At 56.9% G+C, this 13,659-nt stretch overlaps 2 protein-coding genes across 2 annotated transcripts; one reads left to right on the top strand and one right to left on the bottom strand.

Moving 5' to 3' along the window:
* The first annotated feature begins 305 nt into the window (after positions 1-305).
* Positions 306-4,698, top strand: RACK1 (receptor for activated C kinase 1). Its single transcript, XM_084501179.1, has 8 exons — positions 306-556; positions 1,370-1,541; positions 2,180-2,327; positions 2,637-2,732; positions 2,896-3,006; positions 3,578-3,718; positions 4,114-4,224; positions 4,559-4,698. The coding sequence occupies exons 1-8, from the start codon at positions 448-450 to the stop codon at positions 4,622-4,624; spliced, it is 954 nt and encodes a 317-aa protein (XP_084357305.1). The 5' UTR covers positions 306-447; the 3' UTR covers positions 4,625-4,698.
* A 685-nt stretch (positions 4,699-5,383) lies between these two features.
* LOC311425296 (E3 ubiquitin-protein ligase TRIM41-like) lies at positions 5,384-11,539 on the bottom strand. Its single transcript, XM_084501040.1, has 6 exons — positions 10,575-11,539; positions 9,616-9,711; positions 8,862-9,092; positions 8,251-8,273; positions 7,480-7,607; positions 5,384-7,066 (listed from the first exon to the last, which is right to left on the bottom strand). Exons 1-6 carry the CDS (start codon positions 11,508-11,510, stop codon positions 6,549-6,551), a joined length of 1,932 nt encoding a protein of 643 aa, XP_084357166.1. The 5' UTR covers positions 11,511-11,539; the 3' UTR covers positions 5,384-6,548.
* Between the last annotated feature and the right edge of the window lie 2,120 nt (positions 11,540-13,659).

Here is a 13,659-nt window from a genome sequence, read left to right on the forward strand (position 1 = left end):
TTAACCCTAACCTTTAACCCTAACCCTTAACCCTAGCCCTTAACCCTAGCCCTTAACCCTAGCCCTTAACCCTAGCCCTTAACCTTAACCCCTAACCCTTAACCCTAGCCCTAACCCTTAACCCTTAACCCTAACCCTTACCCTTAACCCTAGCCCTTAACCTTAACCCCTAACCCTTAACCCTAGCCCTAACCCTTAACCCTTAACCCTAACCCTTTTTCCGTACAGTGCCATATTCGCTTCCCATCCCTATGGGCGCCGCCATCTTGCCCGGCAGCCCTGTGGGCGCCGCCATCTTGCCGTACGGCGCGGGGCGCTACTTCCGCTTCCGCCGGAAATTGCCTCCTTCTTTCTCTCCCCGTGCTGGCGGCTCGCTGAGGGCGGCAGGACGGGACCGGGCCGGGGCCTCCGCCGAATCCGCCGCCATCCTCCCGCCCAGCCGCCGCCATGACGGAGCAGATGACTTTACGCGGTACCCTGAAGGGTCACAACGGCTGGGTGACGCAGATCGCCACCACCCCGCAGTTCCCGGACATGATTCTCTCCGCCTCGCGGGGTGAGGGCCGCGCCCGATGGGTTTGGAGGGGGAGGGGAGGGGAAAGGACCGTGAGGGGGGCGGGATGGGGGAGCAGGGAGGGGAGATAATAAACAAAAAACGCTCTGGTGGAACTTGAGGCCATTTCTTAAGGTTCTGTCACTGGTTGTCTGTGAGAGGATGCCCACCCCCAGCTCCCCTTCAGGTTATAAGGAGTCCCCTGAGCCTCTTTCAAACTAAACAACCCCAATTCCCTTCATATAACTTCTGTTTCGGGCCCTTCACCATCTTTGTAGCCCTTTTCTGGACGCTTTCCAGAGCCTCAGTGTCCTTCTTCTAGTGAGGGGCCCGAAACTGGACACAGCACTCGAGCTGTGGCCTCACCAGGGGCTGATCCCCTCCCTGCTCCTGCTGGCCACGCTCTTCCTGATGCAAGCCAGGATGCTGTTGGCTTTTTTGGCCACCTGGGCACGCCGCCAGCTCACGTTCAGGCAAGCTTAACACCCCCAGATCTTTTCTTCTACACAATATTCCAGCCCCTCTGCCCCAAGCCTGTAGCATTACATGGGGTTGTTCTGCCCCAAATGCAGGGCTTGGCCCTGAGCCTCGTTGAACCTCATCCCATTGTTTCTTCCCATTAACCCAACCTGTCCAGGTCCCTCTGTAGGGCCTTCCTACCCCCCAGCAGACCCAACACTTCCCCCAACTTGCTGTCCACAAATCCTCTGGGAGAGGAAAAGCCCCGCAGTGGAGCAAAACGAGCTCGGTGCAGCCAGATCCGCGCTCCCACGGTGTTCCCTGTCTTACTTTTCTCTCCGTTCCACCCCCCTGCAGACAAAACCATCATCATGTGGAAGCTGACCCGCGATGAGACCAACTACGGGATCCCGCAGCGAGCCCTGCGCGGCCACTCGCACTTTGTCAGCGACGTGGTCATCTCCTCCGACGGGCAGTTCGCCCTCTCAGGCTCCTGGGATGGCACCCTGAGGCTCTGGGACCTCACCACGTGAGTTTTGGGGACGGGCTGAGAGCGTTTGGGGTCAAATTTGGCCCCCCTGCTTATGTTTGTGTGCTGGGGATGATGCGCTTTCGGTTAGAAGGTGAATCCTAACGGTGAGGAGCGCAGATTTTTGGAACAAAGCTTGGAATTTGAGCGTTCGGCTGCTTTTTCTCAGCTCCCTCTCCCAATGATTACACCTGACACAAAAGTCTGCTGATCCTCTGGGGTCTGAGGACACGTCCTGCAATTATGATGGGAGAGGAGCGGTTGGAGCAGCACCAGGAGCTCTTCCTTCACTCTGATTTGGGGAGAGCAGACAGCTGGGGCAGCAGGAGCACCAGGGCCAAGCAGAGAACTACTTTTGCTGTTTTTTTTCTCTCTGACAGCTGCCTACAGAAGAATTTTTTAGCTTCCAAAGCTTTTTAGGGCCAGGACTTGCAGAGCCGGGCGTGCAGAGAGGCTGAATTTTATTTCCCTGATCACATCCTGACTCTCCCAATCTCACATCAAGCCTTGGCAGCCAGCACGATGCCTCTCAAGCTCTTGTTTTAAGGAGAAAAGGAGATTTCCTGCTGCTCTAGGTTTTCTGAGGGTTAATAAGGTTAAATTTGGGGTTGACATCCTGACCTCTACTCCTCCCGCAGAGGCACCACCACCCGCCGCTTCGTGGGCCACACCAAGGACGTGCTGAGCGTGGCTTTCTCCTCCGACAACCGCCAGATCGTTTCGGGCTCCAGGGACAAGACCATCAAGCTCTGGAACACCTTGGGCGTCTGCAAATACACGGTGCAGGTGAGCTGGGGAAAAAGGAGGCACAAAATCGGGCTCCACACCACGAAAAGAAACCTCCCGGGGCTTGTTTTGGGGTCAAACCACCCGGGTTTCTCCTCTTGATGGGCGATCCAGGCCTCCCAGCCCTGTCCTAATGATTAGAAGCGACACGATGTCTCCTGACCTCCCTTTTTTGGGGGGGTTGAGGACAAGTCCTGCAATTATGAGGGGGCTCGGGGAGGTCACAGAGCGAGGAGGGGACGTGGTGGATCTGAATGGGGGGAACCCGGCCCTGTTTCCTCGCCCTGAACCCTCTTTGCTCTTCCCCAGGACGAGAGCCACTCGGAGTGGGTGTCGTGCGTGCGCTTCTCCCCGAACAGCAGCAACCCCATCATCGTCTCCTGCGGCTGGGACAAGCTGGTGAAGGTAAATCGAGGGGGATCGGGGGATCAGCATCCCCCAGGGGGCGGGCACGCGTCTTTTGGGGCCCTTAGAAACTCGGGGGAGGATCCGAGCAGCCAGATCGGGGGGATTTTTTTTCCTCCTCTGTATTTTCGCCTCACTTCTGACCCTAATTGTCCCTGCACAGGTTTGGAACTTGGCTAACTGCAAGCTGAAGACGAACCACATCGGGCACACGGGCTACCTGAACACGGTCACCGTCTCCCCTGACGGCTCCCTCTGTGCCTCGGGTGGCAAGGTACGAGTCTTGAGGGGAAACTGAGGCCAGGGAGGCTCAATTTTGGCGTCCCACCAGCAGCCCAGCTCGCTGCTGGGGCTCTTGCAGTGCTCTTCCACATCCCAGTCACAATTTGAGGGGGTTAGAAGTGGTCCAAAGTTGTCCTGAGTTGATGCTGCTCACAGAGGGCATCTTGGTGAGGAGGGAAAACCCCAGCAGAGGTCCTCACCCAGCCCCTGGCAGCGTTTTCTTTAAATTCCCATCAGTCCTTTTAACCTTTTCACACCCAAACGGGCTTGCAGCACTGCTCCCTGCCTTCAGCACGCTGAAAAACCATCCCAAAAACGCTCACCAGTGGTGAAAAAACAGTTTCTGAGCTGCCTCGTCTAGGAGGACCCTAAAGGGATAAATTTAGAGCCGGCCTTTAGGGCTTTTTCCTTTTTCCCCCACCCCGAGATGTTTTGGGGGAGCTTTGCTCTCTCTTCGGGCGGGATTTGGGGTTTTTGGGGTGCCTCTTCTCCCTGCGGTGGGGCAAATCTGTGGGGTGAGGAGTTGTGGGGTTTGCTCTGATTGCTTTTGGTGCCCCCCCCAGGACGGCCAGGCCATGCTGTGGGATCTGAACGAGGGCAAACACCTCTACACGCTGGACGGAGGGGACATCATCAACGCCCTGTGCTTCAGCCCCAACCGCTACTGGCTCTGCGCTGCCACCGGCCCCAGCATCAAGATTTGGGTACGTGGCAGCTTGGTTTTCATCCCCCCACATCCTAATCCGTGTGGAATCCCCCCAAAAAAACTTAATTCCCTCAGACTTGGGGTTTTGCTGGGTTTGGAGCCACCTTCGCGGTGCAGATTCTCACCCTGCCTCTCAGATCTCAAATTTGGTGGCCCAGTGGCTCCACCGGGACGGGTCACACACCAAAAACTGGTGGCCCTGTCCCTGTCCCCTGCTCAAGGAAGCCACCAGCGTGCTGTGATGAAACTTCAATGCCATCTGACTGCATCCCTGCGGAAACCCAGAGGCTGTTTCTGAGCATTTTGGGGGCGGAGGGGTTGGGCTTGACCACTTGGGGTCTCGCTATCATCCCCCATGGTTCCCTGACACCGTTTTTCTCTCGTTCCACGCAGGATCTGGAAGGGAAAATCATCGTGGACGAGCTGAAGCAGGAGGTGATCAGCACCAGCAGCAAAGCTGAGCCCCCCCAGTGCACTTCTCTGGCCTGGTCCGCGGACGGGCAGGTAACACAACCCTTCCCTGCTCCCTGCCCAGCCTCCCCTCTTGCACTTTCCCCTTTTTTTGGGGCAGGGAAAAGGGGAAGGAGGATTTTGGGACCCCCTCCTGCCCCTCCTAAATCAAGGCACACCACAAAAGCATCCTGAAACCAGCACAGATGAAAAATTGGCTTCCTCCCGCACCCCAAACCTTAGAGCTTTCCTCTTTCGCCCTCTCCCCAACACCCAGAGGCTGATTTTGGCCCTCTGAGGACTTCACCCTCTTGATTTCCCATCCCGAGGATTCATTTTGCTGCCTCCCCTGCCCTGACTCCTCTTTTTTTCCTCTCTGTTTCCACAGACCCTGTTTGCTGGCTACACAGACAACCTGGTCCGCGTGTGGCAAGTCACCATCGGGACCAGATGAGGACGAGCTCGTGAGAAGCCCTCGATTTTGTGTACAAAACTCAATAAAAGAGCGCTCTATCGAGCTCCTGGCCACCTCCTGTCCCCTGTCCTGGGCTCGCAGGCCACCAAGAAGTTGTGTCCACGCCTTCAGGGTTGGGGACACTCTTTTTTTGCTTCTCCCAAGCGTGCAAGAAAGGAATTCAAACACCTTGAGCCCCCTCTGTAGCTGACAGCCTGATAGGAACGTGGTATTACAGTGAAGGACCTGCAGACTGGGGAAATAAACCCCCATTGCCAAGAAAACCCCAAAAATAAGAGCCTTAACCACACCGAGGTCACCAGAACTCTTCAGTTTCATCATCCACGGGGGCTGTTGAGAGCTGCTGGAGGAACAGGAGATGTTTTACCAGCAGCTTTCACCCAGCAGCTTCTGTGCCCTGTCCCAAGCAGCCGTTTCCTACAGATTTTTAGGATTTTTTTCCCCTTGGTCTGGAGGGGAGAGGGATTTTTGTCCCTTGGGGCCACCAGTGTGGTCGATGGCAGCAGCACGCTGCCTCCACGTGACTGGCCCTCGATGTAGATGAAAGAAAGGAGCTGGCTGCTTTGGGAAGGGATACGAGCGATCCAATTAGCAGGGATTAGGTTAAGATTAACGAGGCAGGATTGCAGTTTTACCAGCAGGCAATTCAGTAGGGGGTAACAGCAGGCACAGACAGGACCCAGACCCCAATTCCTCTGCCAGGTTTCCCCAGCGGGCTCTCAATAAGCTAGGCTGGGCTTTACAACCTTATTCTTTATTATTATTTCTTGACATTTCAAAAAACTAAATCTCCATTTAATTCTCGTTTTAGCCAAAAATATTTCGAACTAGCTCTGTAATGCCAACAGAAAAAAAAAAACAAAAAACAAAATTAATAATAATAATAATACCAATCCACCAACGAAAAGAAGTAAAACACAACCAGGTGCGGTCAGAGTCTCTCCAGGGGGGACAGGATTCAGCTGGAAACCTCGACGACAGCCGAGAAAAGGGAAGAGAAAATAAATATTTCCCACCTCGGAGAGCTCTCAAGCTGCAAGGGGAAACGAGAGGCTGGTTCCCAGCACCGGGGCCAGCGCCGCGCTCCGGCTGGAGGAAACCGCCCGTATTTTAGAATTTTTTTTGCACCCTCCCTGGCCCAGGCGGCCCTGAATAAAGTGCCAGGCCTCCAAGAAATGGTTGGGAAGGGGATGGGAAAGAGGGGGAGGAGATTTGGTGACCCCTCCCCGAGCACAAAGAGGGGGAGAAGAGCAAGGGGGGAGGCGAGCGAGTGCCAGAACAGGGAAACGGCGCAGGGTAAAGCGGGTTCGGGTCCAAACGCCAGCTGGGGATGGAGATGTTCAGGAGGTGAAGCCCCAAAAAATCCAGACACAGCTCTGGGGAAAGCCAAGGATTTTTGGAAGATGATTTCAGCCCCGATAGGAGATGGAGAGACCAAGATCCAGCGCTCCTCAACGCCCAGACCCCCCCCCAGGAGCTCTGCACCCGAAGAGAAGAGGCCACGTCTCAAAACCCAACCCTGGGCTTGAAAAAAAAGGGGGTGAGAGCACACTGGAAAGCTAAACACCGGCTTCAAGTGGTGAAGGATGAAGTGAAAGCGGCGGCCTCACCTCCCAAACGAGGCGATTTGTTCCCAAATCCGAACGAAACCAGCTTTGGAGGAGCTCCGCCGGGTGGGGAAGCCGTGAAAAAAAAAGAGCTGGCACGAGGACGAGGAGGGCGGGGGGAAAGAAAAAAAAGAAAGAGGCCTTGTGAGCAAGCAGGTGCAAGACAACAAGTGCAGCGTCCGAGCCCAACAAGGGACCCGAAGGAAGAGGGTTGGAGGGGGGGAGAAAAAGGAGAGGAGCGTGGCCGTGTGTGCGTGTGCAAGGCCAGATCCTAGGGGGGGAGGCGTAGGCGGGCGTCAGGCACAGATTTTGATGCGGGTGCCCTTGGCCAGGACGCGGAAGAAGGGGAAGATGCGCTCGTGGAAGGAGGCGTTGAAGGTGTGGATGTGGGTCATGCTCTCGGCGTTGTAGAAGCAGATCTGGCCCCGTTCGTAGTCCAGGTAGACGCCGAAGCGCCGGGGCCGCTCGCTGGGCGACAGGGCCGTCTGCTCCGTAGCCGTCAGGGCTTGGTATTTCTTCCCGTTGGTGCCCACGCACCAGATTTCCCGTTTCTGGTGGGGCCCCACGGTTTTCTCTTTGCGGCGGGCCGTTTCGCGGGCCGCCCCCACCGCCCAGCCCCTCCGGCCCCCGACTTCCACCTCCCAGTAGTGGCGGCCGGCGGTGAAACCCTGCGAGCCCAGGACGCAGTAATCGGAATCGAAACGCTTGGGGTTGTCGGGCAGGTCCTTGCAGCGCTCGCCCAGCTTGACGCTGCGGCGGTCGAGGGAAAGGCTCAGGCGAGGGTGAGCGGTGTCGGGGTCCAGGGTGATGTCAGCTAGAATAAAAAAAAAAAATAATAAAAAGGAGGAGGATGAAGCTGGGAAGGTCGCCGCTCCCGTTTCTCCCACCCCCAAATCCTCATCGGCACGTTTAATGGGCTAAATGTTAATTTGGAGCCTCCCCCTGTGGGTCCTATCCTGATTTTAAAGGGGTTTCCAGCTCCTTTAAAATCTTTTTGGTGGCTTTGTGGGCCAGGATGCAGAGCGAGGGGGCCAGGATCAGCTTAGGATGGCAAAAGGCACGGAGAGGAAGGAGAAAACGCATCTGCTGCTGGAAAAAGATCCACGAGGGGTGGAAATCATGGGAAAACAGAGCTGGGGAAGGAGAAATCCCACCCCAGGAGGAAGGATTTGGCCTTTCCCCCAGGATTCTGCTGAGGGATCAGCTCGTTCCTCCAGGTTTGCTCACCTTGAGGGACTTTACTGAAGACTTTCTCCATCTTCCTCATCACCACGTCCTGCAGGAAGTAGTTGCGGTATTTCTTCCCCACGTCCACCGGCACCATCTCGGGCTCCTGGAATTTGATGTTCTCGCATCTGCCAGGAGAGGAAAAACGACGATTTAGCGAGGCGGGGATGCAGAACCAACAGATTTGGGGCACTTTTCTGGTATTTAGACGATTTAAAAGCACGATGGGAGAATCCAGCCCGCTCTCCCGTGATGCTCCAGCCACACGGAGCCGTTTTCCAGCCAAGCTGAGCAGCTCGGTGCCTGAAAAACCAGGCAGGACTGGTTGCACTGGTACAGCCGGCGCTCCCCACCCTCTCCCGGCCGCAGAAATGGAGCCGCCGCGCATCCAGCTCGGCCACGGCCCTATAAAGCGACGGGGGGACCCTCCTGCTGTTGCCTGTCAGCTTTAAAAGCCGGGGAGAATTATTTTTCTGGAGTTAAAAGCGGCTCCCGCTCCCCCAGGGCACCAGGTCTGCGTGGGCACACCCTGCTCTGCTCCTACGATGGGCTGAGATCTCGTCCCCACCTTCCTCCTCTCCTGCGTGTCCTCAGCTGCTCCCCAAAACCCCATTTCCACCCCGTTTCCACCTTTTACAGGAGCTCCTTCCATCCCATTAGCTATCCACCAGCCCCAGCCTGGAAAAGCGCCCGCCACACGGAGTTTAAAACAAAAATTCATGTTTTTTTTTGACACAAAAGAGTGAAAAGATGCAAAAAAAAGTCACTGACCTGATAAAAGTGCCTTTGATGTCCTACAGAAAGGAGGCAGCAGGGTGAGAAGGGGGAGAAAAAAGAAAGATTAGGGAGGGCTGATGCTGATCCCGCTGTTGCTCGCACAAAATCCTCTTACGGGTCCTGTCCCGGTCAGGCAACGGGAATAAAAACCCTAAAAGATCCCATCCACTGCTGGGGGCTTTTCCCACTAAATCAGGCAAGAAAATTTGGACCTAAATCTTTTGGGGCGTCCCCTTCTCTTCCCGTTTTCCCCCCTCTTTTGTGGTTCTGGACAGGGAAGGATCTGACCCAGCAGGTAAGGGAAGAGCAGAGGCTTTGGGAGGGAGGATTCAGCCCCTCCTGGCAGCTCCGCTCGTTCCCATCCCTAAACCTTATCTCCCGGCCATAAAAGCTGGGGCCAGAGTTCCTCGGGCTGCCAGCGGGGAGCCGAGCGAGGCCGCCAGCAGGGTTCAGGGTTCAAAAACCACCAAAGTTCACAGCCCTTCGGGAATATTAAAAAAAAATCGAAAGGATTTCCCCCTCCCTGCACCCCCACGCTGTGGGATCTCCACCCGTGGCCTTCCCTCTCCCCTGGCAGGGCTGGAAAACAACAAAAAAAAAAGGACCTTGAGCAGCTGCAGCCCGTCCTGTTTGCTCTTGTCCTCTGCCTCGGCGATGAGGCGGCTGAGGGCAGCGCTCTGCTCCTCCAGCTGGCTGATGTTGCTGCTCTGGCGCACCAGCAGGCTCTCGTAGCGCTCCTCCAGCTGGTGCAGGAGCAGGACCTGCTCCCCGATGAGGAATTGGTGCAGCAGCTCGAAATCCGACTCGAATTCCTTGATCTCCAGCTTCATCTTGTCCTGCAGGGCAAGGGAAAAGGGTTTAGAGGAGCAGAGGGATTGTTTTTGGGGTCTTGTGATGCGCTCCCTCTCGATTTTATCACCCCACGTGCCCAAAAATCAACCAAAACCAGAATTGAACGAGAGCTTCCTCTTGGGGAAGCGGACCTGCCGCGTTCTCAGCTCAGCTGTCGGCCCCAAAGGACACCAATTTGTTCCCTCGCTCCCAAGCCGCCAATTCCCACTAAGCGCCGAGGCACGCCACCCCCTCGTTAAGGCCTAATTCGTTAGGGAAACGAAGCCCTGAAGTTTTCCAGCCCAGTAATTGCAGGGAAGGGAGCGCGAAGCCTCCGCGAGGGCTCAGAGCAGCAGGAGAGGACAAAAATCTGCTCGTCCACCTCGCCAGAAATCAGAGCCACGACTCGCTGAAGTTTCAGCACCCTCTTTATGGGCTGATTATTTTGGGGTGGGAAATACAGGTGGGAACACAAAAAAAAACAGCTCGAAAAGGAAGGATTTAAGCTTCCTGGGCATCGCTTCTTACCCTCAGCTCCGTGATCTTCTCCTCCTCGTTCGATTTCTGCTTCAGGACCGCGTCCAGCTTCTTCTTCAGCGGCTCCAGGTGGCTCTGGAGTTTGTTCTGAGAGCAAAAAAAACACAAAACACGCAGCTCAGGAAACCCTGGCTGAGGCAATCCCCTCCTTCCTCTTCTCTTTCGGGCCCTAGCATAAAAAGGGAACCTCCTGCCCAGCCTTCAGCCCGCTTCCCTCTTCCTTTCTGGCAGCTCTCGTGCTGGGAAGCAGATTTTAATTAGAAAGCCAAAAATCCCAGCCTGGTTCGAGCGGGGAATATCCACAAACACCAGAGCTGTGGCTACTGAGCGCAGGTTGCGTGGCTTGAGCTGGTGAACGTGCCCGAGCCATCACATTTGGGTTTCTGGCTGAGAAAAGAGCCTGAATTTCCCTTTTGGGTTGCTCCTTCGACATCAGCGTGGTCCTAGATCAGTGCAAGCCAACAACGAAGCCACGACCGCTTCGTTCGTTGGGAATTGGCTTTGATTTTCCCCAAAAATCAACCAGTTCTGCTCAGAAAGCAGGTCTCAACACAAGAATTGCAGCTCCCCAGGCGAGGAACGAGCTGCCTGAGCACCTCAGGGTGTTAAGGCACGAAGCACGGGCTCAACGCTTCCAAAAAAAACAAGGAGAAACCCACGAGGGATGGAGCAAGGGGATCCCTGCCTCTTCCCTGCTTCGCCCCAAACACCTCCAGCTCGCCCAGCGCTCGCTTCTGGCCCCTTCCCTCTGCCCTCGTGCTCCCTGAGGAGGCGCCAGGCTTGTGGCTTCCCGGCCTCCCACGCCTCGAGCCTCCTCGAATCGAGCCTCCTCCCCACTCCGCTCGCCCAACCAGCCCTGCGAGACGCTCCCCGCCTCCGCCAAATCCTTTTGGCTCCCCAAAAAAAAAACCCAAAAAACCCCCATTATCCCGTCCCCAAGCTCCTGGCACCTTATAATCCTGCACGACCTCCTCCAGGGGGACGACGCTGTGGTGCTTGTGGCTCCGCGACTCCCTGCACACCACGCAGATGGCCTGCTCGTCCACCTCGCAGAAGAGTTTCAGGGGTTCCTGGTGCTTCTCGCAAAGGTTGGGAGGCCCCTGGCCCCCCCCGGCCACCAGGACCCCTCCCGGCCCTCCGGCCGCAGCCCCCGAAGCCGAGGGGCCGGCGGCGGGCGGCGCGAGGCGCTGGGGGTGGGGGTGAAGCTGCCGGATGATTTGCACCATGTTGGCCAGCTGGAGGTTGGGCCGAAAATTCCTCTGGAAAAAGGTTTTGCGGCACTGGGGGCAGGTAAAGGTCTGCAGGCGCCGGGGCCGGGCGGCCAGAACCGGGGGCGGAGGGGTCTGCACCTCTTCTTCCTCCTCCTCCACCTCCTCCTCTTCCTCCACGTCCTCCTCCATCACGTCCTCGTCATAGTCCTCGTCCCCGAAATAAAGCTCTCCCCCGACCCCACCGTCCCAAATGTCCTCCTCCACGGGCTCTTCCCACAGCTCGCCGTCGTCTTCCTCCTCGCTCCACATGTCCTCCTCCTCCTCGGCTCCTCCGCCGCCCTCCTCCTCCTCCTCCTCCTCCTCTTCCTCCTGCTCCACCTCCAGCTCGTCCTCGTCCAGCTCGTCCTCCTCATCCTCCAGCTCTTCCTCCAGCACGTCCCCCAGCCCCACGGCCCCTCCGCCACCTCCTGCAGCCGCCGCCGCCCCGGGGGCCGCCTCGTACTCCGCCTCGCCGCCCCACAGCTGCGAGATGCACACGCGGCAGAAGTTGTGCCCGCAGCCGATGGACACGGGCTCCACGAAGTAGTCCAAGCAGATGGCGCAGATCGCCTCCTCCTGCAGCGTCTCCACCGGGTTCAGGCGCCCCCCGGTCCCCCCGTCGCCCACCACCGCCATGGGGGAGGCCCAAAGAATGGGGGAGGCCCAAAGACTTCCCCCCCTCCCCCCCCACTTCGGTCCTCCCGGGGCTCTCTGAGGTCCTTCAGCCCCTCGGGGTGGGCACCACCGGAGCTCGCCCCCTCCCCCTTTTCCTCCAGACCCTAAACCGAAGCCGCTCCCCGCCCCTAAACCCGCTCCGTAAACCCCAAAGCTGGGGCCAGGCCAGGCCCGGTCCCGGCCCCCACCCCCCGTTCCCTACAGGCCTCAAAGCGGGGGCCCGGCCCGGTTCCCGACCCCAAAACCCCCCCCGAAGGCCTCAAACCTCGAACCCAGGCCCGGTTCCCGACCCCAAACCTGCCCCGGAGGCCTCGCACCGGGAACCAAGACCCCAAACCGGGAACCCCGGCCCCAAACCGGGAGCTCCCTGAAGGCCTCGCCGCTCCCCCCCCCCCCCCGCCGAGCCCCGTTGCTAGGGAGGCGCTCTAGCCCCCTCCTCGCCGCCGCCGCCGCTTCTCTATGGTGCGGGCTCCGCCAACCGACGGGAAGCTCGGCGGCGCTTCCGCTTTCCGGCCCCTCTGCCGCCCGGCCCCGCCCAATCAGCGCCCAGCTGACCGGAAGCGGCGCGCCCCGTTGCTAGGCAACGGGAGGGAGGTGGGCGGAAGCCGGGGGGCGGCGCTCTAGCCGCACCCTCGTCTCCTCGGAGGGCTCTAGGGGGCGGGACCAGGCGGGGAGTGGGCGGGGCTAGGTGGCGTAGGAACGGTTGCCATTGGCCAGCGCAGCGCCGCCCGGCTAGCTCAGTCGGTAGAGCATGAGACTCTTAATCTCAGGGTCGTGGGTTCGAGCCCCACGTTGGGCGCCTTGCCGGATTTAGTTTTTCTCTCCTCATTTTGTGCCCCTTCAAAATTCTCTGACCGCGCCGGATCCGCGCAGGGGAGCCCCAGGATCACCCCCGCTCCCTCCTCTTTTACCCACAGCCACCCATCCGTTAATTTTGTGAGGTTATAAACCTGCAGGTCGAGGCCTACTCCAACGGGTTTCTGTAGTGTAGTGGTTATCACGTTCGCCTCACACGCGAAAGGTCCCCGGTTCGAAACCGGGCAGAAACACGCCTTTAAGTTTTCCCTTTTCTCCCTTTTTTTTTTTTTTCCTTCAGACAAACACTGAGTCCTCCAACAGCCTCGTCGGCCACGGGTGCAGCTCGAAATGCAGCCGGGCGTTGTGCTGCTGTTTCCCCACCTGCTTATTTTGGCCGGAATGGGTCAAAAAAAGGCCCTTCCCCATCACCAGGGGCTCCTGGGATCACCAGGACGACCCCTGGGCCATAAACAGTTCTGGGCCCATGAACAAGAACCCAAAAGAGAGCATGAAATGCTACCAGCCCGGCTAGCTCAGTCGGTAGAGCATGAGACTCTTAATCTCAGGGTCGTGGGTTCGAGCCCCACGTTGGGCGCTTCAGTTTTCCTCTTTTCCCACTTTCCACAAATTCACCCTAATTCACCCCAAAAAAGCACCGCAGAACCCCCAGCTCGGCGAGTTTTTGCTAAAAACATCTTTATATTTCCGTAAACCTCCTCAGTGCCCTTTACATCCTTGATTAAGGTTAACTTTTTTGGAAGGAAAAGATCTGTTATGAGAGTAATCACCTTTCTCCTCTTCTTTTTCCCCTTTTTATGAGCTTTCCAAACACTTTGCAAGCCCCAGTACCCATTTACTCAGGAAATGGGGCCCCACAAAAGCCCATCACTCATTTTCTTTTCTAAGCAAAAAGGAAAAAGAGGAAAAAAAATAAGAGAATCCCCCTCACTGCCCTTTTTTCTCTATGCTAATTTCACGTTTTATTTATTTATTTTTTTGCTCCGCCTTTCTCTCTGCAATTTGGAAACATCTATATTTCTATTTATAAGCATATATTTTTAAATCTTTCACATTTAGAGGCAGCCAAACTCATACATGTGCAAAGCTGGTGCCCGAGGAAAGAGCTGCAGCAGCGACGTAAATGATAGAAAGCAGCCAAAAGAGACCTCAAAGACCTTGAACTGAGGCCTGAATGTTTCCATACTTGCAAGAGTTGGAAAAAAATGTGTTTTTTCCCGTTTAGCCTTCATCAAAAAGGGGAATTTTGCAGCTCACTCATCCATAGGTATGGATCAGGATCATATGTGATAAC

The sequence above is a fragment of the Aythya ferina genome (genome assembly GCF_964211825.1).
Source record: "Aythya ferina genome assembly, chromosome: 30".
NCBI classification, from domain to species: Eukaryota; Metazoa; Chordata; class Aves; order Anseriformes; family Anatidae; genus Aythya; species Aythya ferina.

What these genes read in the sequence shown, in the direction of transcription:
- RACK1 (XM_084501179.1), top strand. Translation starts at nt 448, where the DNA reads ATGACGGAGCAGATGACTTTACGCGGTACCCTGAAGGGTCACAACGGC. An exon ending in GATTCTCTCCGCCTCGCGGG is followed by an intron (nt 557 to 1,369) that starts GTGAGGGCCGCG and finishes ACCCCCCTGCAG; the next exon opens with ACAAAACCATCATCATGTGG. An exon ending in AGGCTCTGGGACCTCACCAC is followed by an intron (nt 1,542 to 2,179) that starts GTGAGTTTTGGG and finishes CTCCTCCCGCAG; the next exon opens with AGGCACCACCACCCGCCGCT.
- LOC311425296 (XM_084501040.1), bottom strand. Translation starts at nt 11,510, where the DNA reads ATGGCGGTGGTGGGCGACGGGGGGACCGGGGGGCGCCTGAACCCGGTG. An exon ending in AGGTCGTGCAGGATTATAAG is followed by an intron (nt 9,712 to 10,574) that starts GTGCCAGGAGCT and finishes TTTTGCTCTCAG; the next exon opens with AACAAACTCCAGAGCCACCT. An exon ending in ATCAAAGGCACTTTTATCAG is followed by an intron (nt 7,608 to 8,250) that starts GTCAGTGACTTT and finishes CTCTCCTGGCAG; the next exon opens with ATGCGAGAACATCAAATTCC.